The 15,934-nt window shown below is 38.4% G+C and overlaps 1 protein-coding gene across 1 annotated transcript in view; it reads right to left on the bottom strand.

Annotated features, from left to right (window-relative positions):
* Nucleotides 1-473: 473 nt before the first annotated feature.
* LOC146484365 (uncharacterized) overlaps nucleotides 474-15,934 on the bottom strand; it is a 50,592-nt gene continuing 35,131 nt past the window's right edge. The window contains exons 2-6 of the mRNA XM_085104888.1: nucleotides 3,968-4,085; nucleotides 3,453-3,652; nucleotides 2,323-2,407; nucleotides 1,885-2,034; nucleotides 474-1,132 (exon numbers count right to left, since the gene is read on the bottom strand). Coding sequence (XP_084961014.1) covers nucleotides 591-1,132; nucleotides 1,885-2,034; nucleotides 2,323-2,407; nucleotides 3,453-3,652; nucleotides 3,968-4,085 — 1,095 coding nt within the window. The 3' untranslated portion in view covers nucleotides 474-590. The remainder of the gene's footprint in view (nucleotides 1,133-1,884; nucleotides 2,035-2,322; nucleotides 2,408-3,452; nucleotides 3,653-3,967; nucleotides 4,086-15,934) is intronic.

Genomic DNA, 15,934 nt, shown 5'->3' on the forward strand with positions numbered 1-15,934 from the left:
CGATACGAATAATTTTGAAATGAAGTGAATTGTCGAATTTTCACATGACCTCTAAATGCGAGTGTCTGAATCACCTTCAAGGTTTCTCCTAATAAATAAAAGCAACCAAGTATAGTCCTTGGTATCGTCGAGGTGTCAACTCTTTTAACGAATTGGTGGTTAAAGCTTTTGCATCTTTCCAAATGCAGTGCGTAGGTGGTCTAGGTGGCTCTCAGTAAGTCTTTGTTTTGCATTAGCACTTGTTTTGCGCGGACGAAAAGTACAGGCAAAATTATTTAAAAAAAAAAAGACAAATGTGACACTTGAATATATATTGATCAGTGTCACGTTGCTTATGACTACTTCTTATTGTACATGTGTGGGTTTTGTATCCAGTACTGGTAAAATCAAAGCAAAAGTAGCCACCCTAATGAGTAAATAATTGGTGTCCAGCGCGCTAAAACAAGTGTGACCAAAATTGGCCGAGAAAGTGCTACGACTTTTCATGATCAATCCCAAAGCGCTGTGAAGAAAGGCCAAAGCAAAAAAATCACTTTCGACACATAGTTGAGAGTGGTCAATCTACAGTCATAAGTTAAAAACGGCTATATTTAACGCACGAAAATGTTCCAAAAGTCTCCTTTAGAAAATGTAGTATCACTGGATCCCTCGTCACATTCCCATCTTCCACTGAAGATTGTCCAGTGATGCAGCAAAGCGACAAAAGCAGCGTGATCGTACAGACGCTTTTCTCCCTGTTTGCTGTGGTGTCCCCATTTTCCCACATAATGAGCTCCGTCGTTTCCCCATGCGCTGCATTTATCCGCCAGATAAGAGGTGTCATCTTCCATTTTAACAAACGAGCCACAAGAGGCAGGCAGGACATTTGTCTGTCCACTGAAGTACCGGACTACAGCTTCACCTGTGCTGTTAAGGACCGTGGTCACGTGGAACGTACGTCCCTGTTGTTTTCTGCAGTGGAATCTCAGCTGGGTGAAAGACAAGTGTGTTCTGAGCTCATTCATGGCGGTGTTTGTGATTCCCATTCGGTTGTTCTGATAGTTGCTGATCCCGCGGTATGTTGTCTCAGCAGTCCAATCAGGGGGAGGGTTAGGACCGTCTACAATCAAGTTAGCGACAAGTAGCCAGCCCCCTGATGATGATAGAAAGCAATTAAAGCTTCACCAAATAAAGTAATCTTGATTCAATATCTCTACAACGTTTCCAAACAACATCCCAGCCCTTTCCGGAAAGAAGATATCGTTAATAAAACCCGAAAATAGAGACTATTCCAAATTATCATCTCTGTCCCATAGAAATTATGATATCAAGTTCAATTTGTGACCAGGAAGTACGAAAGAAAAACTGTATGAAGGATTTTATATTTTATCACTTGTAGATAATTTTGACATTGTTTTCTTTTTATCAGAGATATCCTGAATGCGATATAATAAAGTTTTCTTATCTCATATTTGAGAATATGTGAACTGCAAAGAAACTACCGAAAATACCCATATAATTAACTGATGTCTTTAAATTTAATGCGATTAGTCTGAATTGAATTAGATATTTTTTAGCGAATGTAAATTAGCGTTTTTGTCTTTTTAATTTTATAACAAGACCCCACAAGCAACAGCTTTAATTTTTATCGTGTTTAAATAATAGACATTGTATTGTATTGTATTGTATTGTAAATACCTTTGTAGCGAACTTATACGAGTAGCGAGTTATGGCTGTTAGCTGAACGCGAAACTATCAAGGGTCCATGACCGTCGAACTTAAGGTTTTCGGAACTTAAGGTAGTCCTGCTCAAAACACAAGTCAAAGACGCACCAGATTCATATTGTATCGTGCACAAAATGGACCGCATTTATGCTTGGGTGTAATTTTGCAATGAATAATAACCTCCGTCCGTTGTCATATCGCAGTAAACTTTTAATTGGTTTCCATTCTTGTCTGGGTCAATCCAGTAGTCCCCGTCTCCTCTTGCGTCTCCAGAGTCCAGAATGTGCTTACAAGAATGTCCAGCATTTGAAGCAATAAACCCGAGTCTTGCTGGGGATGGTAAAACAGAGAAGATTAAGAAGTTACGACAGACTGAACACAGGCCATCCAAAAAGGGCTGTGACGTGAGCAAAACTACATTTCTCTCACTCGTTCTTAGAAGTGGTGATTGGAGTTTCCCCGTGAATTAATCACAGATTTTATCCGACCAAACTTCCCGAACTGAATAAAAACCAACGAAATTAACCGATTCTGGCAACTGAAACAGAAGAAAGGGTTTTAACCCTTACAACTTTCTTAAAAAAGTGCACAGGCGGGCAGAATTTGACTTTCACTCACGTGTCAGGCATTTTGGCCCCTTGTATCCAGGCAGACAATCGAAGTCTTCTTGTTGAGTCTCGAAAGTGTTTTGAGAACAAAAAACCTACGGATGAAAGACACTTTAGTTTGCATATTTGCTAAGTTACACTGGTTATAGATTCAGATTCACGTTCTGTGGGTGCATTGATTTAATTGTAAAATTGTGCCTTATGAAATTTCAAGATAAATAAATAAATCGTTTATTAGACATCATACTGCACAGTCGTACAACTCAATTATGTACAATAAACAGAAAAGAAAAGATTAATTGCAATAAAAATATTTGAAATTTAAGGTTTTACATTACATTGCCAATTGCTAAAAGATTGCTCAAAACACGGCGTTGTGTATTTTGTAGATAAACAAAATGGGACCGTGGAATTTCGAAGATATGGCAAGTGAATTTGTATTTATTTTTAAACTAGACATCGTAATTGTTTTGCATTGGCTCCATGCAATTTTGCACAAGTCGTGTTTATTGTAATGTCACTGTATTAAACGCAAGAAAACTGGAGTTAAAAGTCGTTTAAATCGACTTTTTAAACCTCCGATAAACAAAAGTTTAAACTTTTTTTTTCGAAAGCACGGAGCCTTTATCCTGTTTACAACCCCAGATCCCTTCATTTGAAAGGGGATGAAAAGATTTACAATTAGTGTTATCTGGACAGTTCAATTTGCAAATTAATTTACACTGAATCTGTCACCAGAAATAGATATATTTCTTTCAGCAAGCTTCTTTTCTTGCTAACTGTAGAGATCTCATTCGTCATAACAGTCGACCTGTTGAAGCACCGGCGGCTGAAATTTTCAATTTCATTTCGCAGAAAGTACGGATGATTCGCTAAGCTGTTTGCAACCCCTGTTTGTTTCAGTTGATAAGAGCTTGAAGGATTTGCGTTTCGTTAAGAATGTTATTGTCATAACAAATAAAGAGGATTTCCAAGGCTTATGACAGGTCAGGGTGCCGTTTTTGCCGTACCTACGTAATGACCTCTTATTTCTGTTTTCAAAGATATCCACTCTGGGTAGCGAGTTTGAAAATTTCCGTTTTAGGAGCATGGGGACTGCTGGCAGATAGAACATTAAACCTGCCTTTTCAATAAACGTACCGGGACTGCGCCGTAGTAATTGAAGTCCTGCCTTATTTTCAAATCACCTGGCCTCGATATTCGTGAATGGTTATTTAACTCGCAGTGCCTATTGCCAATATTGTATGATTGACAGGTGTCATTTCTTATACATTTCCCAGCACACTCCGTATGGTCAAGAACAACACAGGTATGGAATATATGACCAAATAACGCATACCCTGCAAAATAATAGAAAGTGCAATGCATGAGACAATAATCGAGATACGACTTTCAACTTGGGAAGGAGAGCAAAACACAGGGCTTTGTAAAATAGAAAATAGACCTACTTTTCAGATACTTTAGATCGCTGGATATGTAAGCCAATTTTTGAAACATTTCAAAAAAGTTTGGCAGTTTACTCTAAATATCAGATGGTCTTCTTAAAGAATTGAAATTTGAAAATTCGATTTATGTAACATGGAATTTAACATTACTATGAAAATAAACAAGGGGTTTCAGATGAACTTATCGGTAAAAATATACCAAACTCTCACCTTCGAAAGTTTCAAACACGTTCGCACAATCTTCGGCTGTGGATGAAAACAAGGATGCCCTCCAGAACATGATGAAAAATGAAATGTGAACGGCTAGAAACATCGCGGCAGCAGTCGACTGTGGAGAAAAGCACACACAGCAAGTTATGAAATACAGGAGCAAATTTATTGTTAGACTATCACTTTAGTGAAAAAAATAGGAACAAAAAAACTGAAACGAGCAGCAGGTGTTACTAAAGTGCATATCAGCAGACCGCGGAACCTGCGGAACCCGTATTTTTTCACCAAAGGAAAAAAAATGGAGGCTTTGTTTCTTTCACTTTACCTTTACCTGCCCCGGAGATTTCCTGTTTTGGATTGCATTGGAGTCAATTGTTGTAAGAACGTTCCATGGTAGCTAAAACATGTAGTAGCAAATGCCCCTACCGGCGGCGAGGCTGTTTTGTTGCATGTAGGGAACAAAACACGAACAAAAGTTTACCGGGATGTACGAGTTAACAGGCAGCGGGGATATTTCAAACGTAAGTGAAGTTTGTTTGCTTTCGTTCCATCATTTAGTGTCTGCGTTAAACTGGAGAAGCCTTTAGATAGAAGTTAGGATGAACAAGCCACTGCCGTTGACATTTTCAAATGTATTCAAACTCATGTCTAAACTCGCTCGCCACTCGCCATCTTGGCGAATGAAACAGCACCATGTGACTCGCCCCTTTTGGTCGCGCATATCCGCGGAGAGGAATGTAGCAAAAATGGCTATTAAAGCTGGAAGTCAAAGACAATAAATGAAGTACTACAAAACTTATCAAAAGGGAAAATAAAGGTTCCGCAGATTCTGCGGTCTGCTGATCCGCACTTTAGTAACACACACCAGCAGCCTGCATTTAACATGGCAAATATGACAACAACAAAAAAATAATAATCTATGAATGCGCCACTTTGCATCAAGTATAGCTCAAGGTGTCGCTCAAGGTATGCTAAGCAGACACAATTACTCCTCAGAGAGAAGAAAGAGCTCAACAGCTTCACCACCAGCTGCTATAGAAAAACTCCTGGGTATTAAGAGAATGGACTTCATCTCGAATGAAGAAGTACTCAAGAGAGTGGAACAAAATCTGCTCATCCACCTGATTCAACAACGACAGCTTCACTTCTTAGGGCATATCCTCAGGAAACCAGGGAATGAATTGGTCAACAGGTACGCCCTTTTCCACCCTAAACATGGCAAGCGTAAGCCCGGTCGCCCAAGGCTGATGTTTCATCAGTACATTGCCAGCGTAATCAGCTAGCCAGGCATACCCACCAACGCCAGAAGAGATTCGAAGCATGGTGCAAGACCGGAAGGCGTGGAGAAAGCTCGTGACCGACTGCAGTGCAGTTGGCTGATGATTATTTACCGTAAACAATTGCAAGGTCTTTCCAAAGGAAAGAGGAAAATACTTCAAAAAGTATAAAACCATTATGTCTCAATTAGGGAACAACCACGCACCAACCAAAAGGAAAGTTTGTGTAATAACAAGACAGAAGAAGCCATTTCTATTCGTGTCAACGCAAAACGGTAACTTTCTTGTTAAGGGAAGTAAAGGATCGCTTCATTAAACATTGAAACTAAAGGAATTACAAAATTAATTTAAGACCCCATTTTTCTAAGTGACGCAGTGAATTTGTTTGATCAGGGTTTTATTCTTGTTTAAATTTGTTTGCTCTTACTAATAAGATATGAATATCTTTAGCGTTCGAAAAAGTTGCAGAAAAGTGTTCTGTGCTATGCTTATTACAATGAATTGTGTTGTTCTTGTTTACTTCAACTTCAATGCCCTCGGGTAAGTAAAATAAAATTTTCACACAACTGAATATTAGGAGAATATATATATGCACTCTGTTTATAACCGTTGTTACTTACCTTCAGTTTTCATTAAAATATTTTGTTGCCAAATTTCTTTGAAACCACGACATCGATTCCAAAACGTTACTTACGATTAAAAACCCTTTGTTTATTCGCCTTCAGCGCTGGATTGTAAATACATTTGGCTACCGTAAAGCTATTAATTATTAACAACTGACAGCCCGATTTCATTTGAGTGACAATTGAAATAAATATATATATGTTTTTTCACTTATCTCGCAAATATAAACATTCTCAGAAACAAGAAAGATGGTATTATAAGTTAGTGAAACAAAAAATTGGATAAAAGAATCCGAGTTCTCTCACTAGTTCTCTGAGTTTTACATCTCCTTACGTTTCCTTCACGACTTCTTTACAGATATTAGACCTTTTTAGTGAAATTTCTGGCCTCCGGCTAAATAACAAGAAAACAGTGGCGTTATGGATTGGTGCCAACACAGGAAAAGAAACAAACCTTGCCCCAGAGAAGGATTTTAAATGGGTAAAAGACAAAGTTAAAGCATTAGGGGTATGGCTTTCGACCAACCCCGAAACCACCATAGAAGCTAACGTTCTAACTTTTCAAGGCGTGTTATCAGCTGTAAAAGCCCTATCGAAAAGCAACGTGGCAAACTTCCACAATGGTAATGCCATACACGAATCTATTACTGATACTTTTTTAAAGACGAAAAAACCGAATAGACTAGCGTACAAAATTCTTGTGAGCAAAAAAAAAAAAGAGACCCATCACCGCCCAAAGGAATGCATGCTTGAAACCCAAGAAATTATCGATTGGAAGACAGTTTACCAAACACCTTTTCTTAGCACAAAAATTACAAAAATAATTGTCTTCCAATTTAAGCTATTACACAGAAGACTAGCGACCAACAGTTTTTTAACCAAAATAAACCTAAAGGATAATGAGCAGTGCACTTTTTGTCAAAATGATAAAAAGACTCTCATCCATCTCTTCTGGACATGTGAGGTATCCACTCTTTTTTGGGCAAGGTACCTCTGGGCAATCAACCGAGGAGAATTTTCAAATAATACTAATATATCACCATATCTGGTATTAGGGTTAAAGCCAAACAAGAACAAGAGCATAAACTTCTACTTTTTGATCGCCAGATATTTTATTTGAATATATAAAATGCGCAGTCTTTCTCCCAAAATAGAAAACTTTTCCCTTTTCCTCTCACATTACAACATAACAAAAACCTTTTCTTAATCCACATGTAAAGGTAAAGCCATGCAAACCTCTACCTTAATCTCTCTCTCTCTCTTTTTCATTTATGTATATATATTTATAGTTTTTTTTCCTTTTCTCTCTCTCTCTCTCCTATGTAATAGCTTTGTAAGTAATATTAAAAGCGTATTGTAAATATACCAATGTACTGTAAGTGATATACGTATTTGTATCTTAGTCGTGTTGGTGCCCCATTGTAAGTAGTATTTATTGTTGCAGCAGAGTGCTGTATGTTTTGTATTGTAATGTAAGTGATTGTGTTGCATTAAAAAAAAGAGTTTTACATCCAAAAGAGAATTACGAATGTTTGAACGGTCCATGCTGAATCATATAACAAAACTGAGAAACAATAACAACTTTTATTGTTGTTTCCAAACGTTAAAGGGACAGTGTCACCCATTTTTGGTGTCACTTTAAGTAGCCAAAAAACACATTATTTTGCATGGATGTAAACGTCAAAATAAATGGCTCGGTTTTGTTAACAACTCTCACTGTTAAAACACCCTCCGTTAATAGTTCATTACTGGATGGCTCTCTAGGGATCCCGTTTCAGTAAATTATTCTGGTTATTTTTGCCTCCGTTTGTCAAGTAACGCTCTCTGTCTCGTCCAGTAATGTATTTTTGTTGTTCTGGTCACGTCGCCGAAGCGTTGTGCTTTCGACTTCATTAGCGAGTTTACGCCTCAGGACGGCTGATGTGGTGGGACGGCAAATTGTGCTTGTGTGACCAACGTGACGGCTAAGTATTCATGACTCTAGATTATAACATTCCTACCGCTCGTGGTTTTCAGGTTGTCACAGCTGAGAGAACACCAGTTTTCTAAAAATGTTGCCTAGTTGCCTAAAAATGTGAAGGTACTAAGACGTTATGTTGGTCACATAATGATATTTCACAGTCCCCTTTCCTCAACCGCCCTGTTGCGTAAGCTCCGGGCTATCCGACCAACAACTTCAGCCAAATCCTTCTGTCTCACCATATCAAGTTCCTGTTGAGCATCGTCAACAGATCCCTGGGTAAGATTTTGCAGAGATAATCAGCCAACAATAATTCCAAAAAGCTTTAAAATGCATAACAATATGTGGACTCCTTTTTCCAAATTGTGACGTAATATTATTTCTGAAAAATGCGTGGCTAACCCCCAATTTTCTTTTAGGCAGTTTCAATAGCCCTTGCTCAGATCTGGTCTTTCTGCATAGTCACAGACCGCGAAAACTACCTTTGGACTAGTAAGCACTGTTCAAGAAACCCGAGTTTCTTGGACCAACCCAATTTGTGTAGAGCGCATGCGTAGTAGCCAAAGGAGTAACCGTGAGAGGTGGCCGCGGCGTGATGTAGCGACAAAGGGGACTTTACGCAACCACCAGTGCAACGCCAACAAACACGTCATTTGAAAATACAAGTTCGTGGTACTTGTACTACTTTGCGCTTATTCCAATTCGTTCAACTTAGTCTCAACTTTTACATTTTCTAGATTTTCGAGGTATATAGTCGCTACGCCCCTGGTAGGAGAGCTTCACCCTTCGGAAGCACATGAAAGTCAAGCTGTATTACTTTTCTCCCACTGCGACAAAGGAAAATAAATTTTTTCCTTAATCCAACTTGATGCAAGGCTAAACTTTCACATTCAAGAAAACACAAGACGTCTTAGAATTAACTGTTCCGAAAACGAATGAAGAGATTAGCCAAGGATAGAGCCAGTTGCCTCAACTGTGGTGCACTGTGTCTGCAAATTTGCTCTATGTAAAAGTTCAGTGGTACTTTGAAAAGAAAAATTTCCCTTGGAGCAATGTATTATCTTACGTTTCCTTTTTGTCGCTGAACAGAATCTTTTGAGAAATCTAGCGATATTTAGTCGTCACTTGGTGACGTATAGAAACCGTTTTATTCTTGAGAATAAATGATAATTGTTCATAGTTTTACCTAGGTTCAAGGGGTATTTTTTTAATACTTTGCTTTTATTTTATCCAGTTTTAGATTTTTTTCTTTATACCTATATTGTTATCAAATTTCTTAGAGCAAACAAACAAAAAACAGAATAATAAGAAGAATGGTATCACCTCGCTGTACTTATCAGATGACATCTCGGAATGAATGATATAACAGCTACTATGCACGGCTGCTACTGACAAAAAATCATCCTGAATTAATCGGTGGTGGGAACCACCAACTCTCCCCACCTCTGGACGTCCTGGATGAACAAGGGATACCTGACAGCGAAGCATGACATTAAAGCATTTTATATTGCCGCTTCGTCAATGTCCAGACCCCTATTAGCAAAGTGCGTGTTCATTGCTCTTATACTTTTGTTCATCTTATTTCGATGACCAATCAGTGAGATTCCCATTTCTCTCAAATCACTATCCCGCAGTCTAGCGACGTTTTCCAGGTTATCGATGTTCGCAGCGTGGAATACGTCCACGTACTTCTCCATGTTGATAAATTTGAGCCATTCATCGACAGACTGGAATTCTGGCGGAGCCTCTTTCTCGGAACTAGAAAAAAAAAAACTTGTTTAACCATTTGAGAATTAAAATTGGGCTACATTATATTGCAAGAGTAGAGCAGTTTTTTCGAATTAAAATAACTGGCGTATACTATTTTTCTAATTGGAGGGCGAGGGGCGACAGGCATTAAAGCCAATGACTGACAAATGCATCGTCCAACAATGTAGATACTGCTTATACATGCATTAGAAGCAATGCAATTTTCCTCATTGACTAGAAATATTTTCCTTCAAGACTAAGTACGCTAACAACATTCACGCGACGCTGGCAGGCTTTATAAATCCGGAAATAACAACTGCGTGCCTAAGACAAAGTCGGCATTAGTTTAAAGGTGCATCTTTCATAGCAAATACGAAGACGCTTGTTAAACCTTAGTGTCCACGTGGCCCTGATCAGTTAGTTAACAGTACGATTAATGGAACTTACTCGTTTGTACTGGGACTGGCAATGGCGGAGTAAAGACGTGTTGGAAAACCTTCCGTCTAATATTACCATTTGGATGACTTAATGAAAGATTTTTTTAAGCTACTGCTCACTAAAAGAAAAACAAGTCATTTATCCTCCGATAGTTCTCTAGATACCTCGCCAGAACCAAAGAAACTTAAAGAATGTGACAAATCTAATTCTTCCGAAACCGAATGCGACGAACGAAGGTGACGATATTTTCCTATCTGCACTGAATATGGCCGAAGAAGAATGGGACAAAGAGGACACGGAAATGGTGCTGCGGACCTTCCTGGAAACGGAATTAGGCTTTGATGATGCTGTCAATGTTGAAATACAGCGAGTTCATCAGGTCCATCGCCTAGGAAAAAAAGAGTAGAAAGCCCCAGACCCATACTTGCTAGATTCCTACGATATAAGGACTGTGGAAAGCTTCTTCGTCTTCGGGAAACCAACTACAACTGAAAATGTACCAAGACCCTCCTTTTGAGATTGTTGAACGTAGGAGAGCGCAGATGGAAACCTTCATTAAAGGCAAGACGTAACAATATACCCGCAGCCTTCAGCAAAGCCCAGCCTGACAAACTGTACATAAGAGGAAAATTATGGCCGCCTGGAATGCCATTAAAACTGTGAGTTTAATAATACAAGTCTCAAATATTTAAGTTGTAACTTTTAGTATTTTCTCTTCAACAACTTATATCCGTTATTTCATCTGAAGCACTTGTTTTGTGTTTACTCGATCTTATGAAAGGTGGGCGGGACGGAAAACACGCTTCTGTCGGAATACATCTCTTCTTAAACTTTACTTGGTTTTGTGACTCTCGAAACCAAGCAAGTGAGATTTCCACTGAAATGCCACGCTCTGTCAGTGATCTTTTTTTATTTCTTTTGGTGTTTTTATTTACATGTATGTTTTCTTTTTTGTTTAATCGAGGAAAAAGTGTCCTACTGTTATGTAATTAGTTCCTTTAAATAATCTTCTAATTTTGTTGCTATGAAAATTCGTCCAACGAATGTTTGTTTACGGAAATCAACTCGAACAGTTTTGCATTCGAAATACTGCTTCTGCTCAAAAGATGCAAATCGAACAGGTAACACCTCATCTTCGCTGGTTCACTATTTAAGACAATACCCTGCTATTAACTGTGGTAATGGCTGAACTAAAAATTGCATCTATGAATGTCAGGGGAATAGGAAACAACAACAAGAGAAGAGAGACATTCAACTGGCTCAGAAGCAAACAACAATCAATTATCTTTTTGCAAGAGGTACACTCTACGGAAGCAACTATTGACACGTGGAGATCTGAATGGGGCTACAAAGCTCTCTTTAGTTGCTTTTCAAGCAGCTCAGCAGCCGTCTGCATTCTCTTCAACAACAATTTTAAATTTGATATTTTGAAAACCTTTTCGGACTCTTCCGGACGTTATATTATATGCGATATCAAAACTGACGAAAAACATTTCACCCTTGCAAACATTTACGCTCCTAATGAAGACGACCCGACATTTGTTAAGCAGTTTTTTGATCACTTACACTACGAAGAAATTATCTTGGGAGGTGATTTCAATCTCGTTTTGGATGTTAAGGAGGATAAGAAGGGCGGCCTTCCTAGAACCTACCAAAATGCTTTGAAAATAATCAATCAAAATTGCGAAGAACTTAACTTAACTGATATACGGAGAACGCTGAACGCTGATAAACACAGAGAAATACATGGCGCCGGAAGAAGCCAGAAATCCAACGCAGACTTGATTTCTTTTTAATAAGCTCAGATTTAATCTGCGATATTAACCTAGCAGACATTGTTCCCGGGTACAAAACCGATCATTCAATGATATTGCTTAAAATAGCCCTACACTACAACCCAAGAGGAAGAGGCTTAGGTGACGCCATTAAAAAAAATAATAAGAAAACAATAAATTTAAACAACAACATAAATTAATTTCCATTACATTTAATTTATACAGCTATTTCAATTAACGTTGTCGGATCAAAGCATAAAACTACAAGGCAAGACCGCAAGGTTATATGGGATATTTTTATGAATAAATTCCATCAAAATCAGCAATGTATCGCCCGTCCAGTGAAGATCTACGATGGTGAGCCATTTGGATGAAAGAATGTTAGGATATCAAGTGGATGAAGTGGCAGCTGTTTTAAGGGTGCCAACAAGAACTATCAAACGTTATGTCGCAAGAGTTATATATTTCGGAGAAGTGAAAGCAAACACCATTGGAAGACCGATAAACAGTGCCCTTGCTGATCTTTACTTATATTTTACAGCCGTTACAAAGCTGGTTAGCTTTTTGTCTAAGATAATAGATCTAAGAGCACGGAGATATAACTTTACACGAGCCCATTCACTGAATGGCAATGGTTGGTCTTTGAACTATAGCGGCATTGTGGGTTCAATTTTCTCTCCCTTTCATATAAATAACACACTGGTTTTTCGACATCAACAATCTGTCTCAGTTATGGAACGGATTTAAACATTACAGTAAAGACACAAGGCGCAAGTCCGATGACAATATTCCACAACAACTTAAGATAATAGAGGTGCAGAATGTATTTATGCAACAGTGAAACGAGAAACCACTAAAACATTTCTTGTCACGTTTCGTTTCCAATAATTTAACCGATAAATAAGACAAACTAATTCGGTTTTTTAGTTTTATTTCTGAGTAATTTTTTCTTCATTCTTCGGAAATCTGGTTGACTTTTTTTCGAAGTCATTCGCATTACAAGGCGTAATAGATCAAGACCGTAGTAAAAAGTACTAACCGGACGGGTGTAAACATACAGCCACAACTGTATCCACAACGAAAAAGTTGTTGAATTATTTTAAAAGAACGACGTTAATCGAAGACGTAGGCTGTGTTTTTTAAGAGTAGCGGCGGGTAGGGTAGTTCAAATCTTTTCTCATGGTCATGAAAACACTCTCAACCTTCTATGATTGTGTTGACAATCCTTCGACAAAATGTTTCCTAATACTGAGCAATTGAAGGGTTTCATCAGGGGTTCCAAACACCGAGAAACAGATGAAAGCACGAGGCCGCTCCGGCCGAGTGCTTTTATTGTTTCGAGGTCGAAGAAGAGTCTGCTTTTGTCAGTGGAGCTAGACCAAGTAGCCCGAAGTACAAAGATAAGTGGGTGGTGGAAATTGTTTTTTTGGCAAAGGACGAGAACATTGAAATTTCCGGATTTAGAAGTTCGAAGCGTTTTCAAAGATTACGATTTTCACCTCTTGTGTTCTCTCGAGGACAATTTGGAGCACATGGATGCTTTATCGTTCAACTACTGGCTTGCTAAATTTATCCAGGAGGTGGCAAATAAGAAGGGCAGCCGCTATTCTCCACGAACGTTGTATGGTATCGTATGCGGTCTAAAGAGGCATTTAGAGGAGGTGAAGGGCAAATCCGCATTCAATATTTTGGATTATAAGGACAAGAGGTAGGCGTGTGCATATAGAAGCGACCAGTGAGTCTTCTGACTTTTTAAATAAAAAAGATTGTTTTACTGTATTTAAAAAATTCGAAATATTTCGCCGCATACTGGACGCTAAGATGAAAGACGTCACTCATGTTGATGAGGCGCCTCCGACAAAAAGAGAGGAGAAAGAAGCAGTATCTGACGAATTACCTTCAATTGCCTTTATTTAAACTTCGTTTGCTTACATGACCTGCTATACTACCGTACATACGTTAGCTGATAGCTTACTTGCATTCATTACTTATATTGGTTCCCTCCCAATTTGCTGGCTTAATTGAATCATCACTTATTGATGCTGTATCAATCTTTACTGTATTAACCTTTAATCCAAAGCTTATTAAACATTTTCCGTGTTTCCATAGCGTCACAGAAGACGAGTAGAAGTCTCAGAGAACGAAACCTTGCTGAGAAAACACGGGCCATAGGAGAGTTTTCAATACTCTTTGAAGTTCTCCCAAACGACTACAATTTGTCTCTAATAATTCTATGGCAATAACACAAATGTTTTCGTTTCCTAAGTTTTTAGAATAACCCATGAAAAACGAACCATGTTTTAAACACCCTATAGAAACATGGACTTAAGCGGCCTTCACACGGCAAACTCAAGTTGGTGTGTGTGAACGGCACAAAAACAGTCGGCAAACAAGTTGGTAAACTGTTGGCGACAAATAGAACTTGCCTCTATTCTCGCCAATTTTTTCAGCAACTTTTTCGTGTTGGTAAACTCGTATTTGACCTGTGAACGGTTGGCAAACGTGTGTCGGTGACTGTCAACGAATCAAAACACGCGCTCTATTCACGTGATTTGCATGACACTTCACAAAATGGTGGACGTACGTGAAGACGAACGTGCAATTTTTCAATTCATCGAGGAAGTTCAAAACTGTCCAGATCTGTGGGGACAAGAGAGGATGAAGGTACCTTCATCCTCTCTTGGTGGGGACGAAAATGGAAGAACTAGCGGAGAAACTGGGGTTAAAAGGCGCGAAGCTCTTGGACAAGCGTGTCGCACGCTCCAAGGTTGGGATTTCTACTGATATAAGGTTTCGTCGAAACCTTTCTATTTTTCCAGCGTTTTCTGTTTCTTCTTCGGCGATTATCATACACTAGGACCAAGGCACAAGCAGCAACTCTTCGTGAGTGCCACTGCACTACGTCAGCCATGGTGCAAATTTAGCGTGTTGTGATTTGACGCGAGTTTGACATGTGAAGGCACGAGCTTGCCAACTTTTTGAAGTTCGCCAACACGAGTTTGCCAACTTTAGTTTGCCGTGTGAAGGCCGCTTTAAACTCTTTCAGAGCGCACACTCACAATTTTTGCAACTAATTTTAGCCCTTATCGTGGTCAACAACCAAACAATGAGAGCAATGAGAGCGTGCGTTGCAGTCAAAGTAAATTCAGGTACATAAACAATAACTCAGTATATTACCTTACAAACACTAATTATCCTACTGTAACCCCAGAAAATTTACCGACCCGTTTGGACAAATCACTTTTTTTCTATTCTATTAACAGTTTTCCCTTTAGACAATCATATTTGGTGACAAGAAAACAATAAATTAGAACAGGCACATGCATGCCATACGAAAACAAAGCCAAAAAATACTGTGGTTCTATTAGCTGTAAATTAGTTCTTAGAAATACTTCAGAAACAACTTAAAATTGAAAACTGCAAACGGAATAGGTTAGTGTGTAATTAACTTTCCTTCCGCTGTATTTTACCCCAACGAAACAACGTTAAATATCCATAAAATGATAAACAACCCTGTGGCTGTTTCTGAAAAGAAACTACGGCTTAACAAATAAAGCCTGTTAACAACAGGTATATTTTCACCATTGTCAAGTCAGTATTGTTGCAATTATTTAAAACGGCTACTGTCACCTTCCATCAGACGAAGAAAGGGAAGAAAAATCAAATGAACCAAATGAACTGAAACATCCCTAAAAACTATTGTGACGATTAGCCAATCGAATGAGTGACATTAGCTTCAACTTTCTCCGAGGTCTAAGCCAAGGTAAGCAAGATCTCTCAAAAATGAATGTCTAAGATATATTTTGACTTACATTGCTTTACCCAGTTTTCATTGCATTTTGCAATTGATTGTTAGTTAGTTTTAGCAGTCTTGGTAACTATTATTAGTAAATGGAAAAATTTGTACACGCTGTTATTATTATTATTATTATTATTATTATTATTATTATTATTATTATTATTATTATTATTATTATTATTGTTGTTGTTGTTATTGGAGCCGGTTCTTCAAAAGCCGATTAACGCTGATCCCCTATAAAAAGTTAACCGAGGTTTTCAATTTGCTCGTCAAAAATATCTTTAAAAGTTAATATTAAGCTGATGGCAAGGAAAATTCTATGCCAAAACTGAAGGACAAAAATCTT

This window comes from Pavona decussata, unplaced genomic scaffold (genome assembly GCF_977016875.1).
Source record: "Pavona decussata unplaced genomic scaffold, jaPavDecu1.1 SCAFFOLD_34, whole genome shotgun sequence".
NCBI lineage: Eukaryota > Metazoa > Cnidaria > Anthozoa > Scleractinia > Agariciidae > Pavona > Pavona decussata.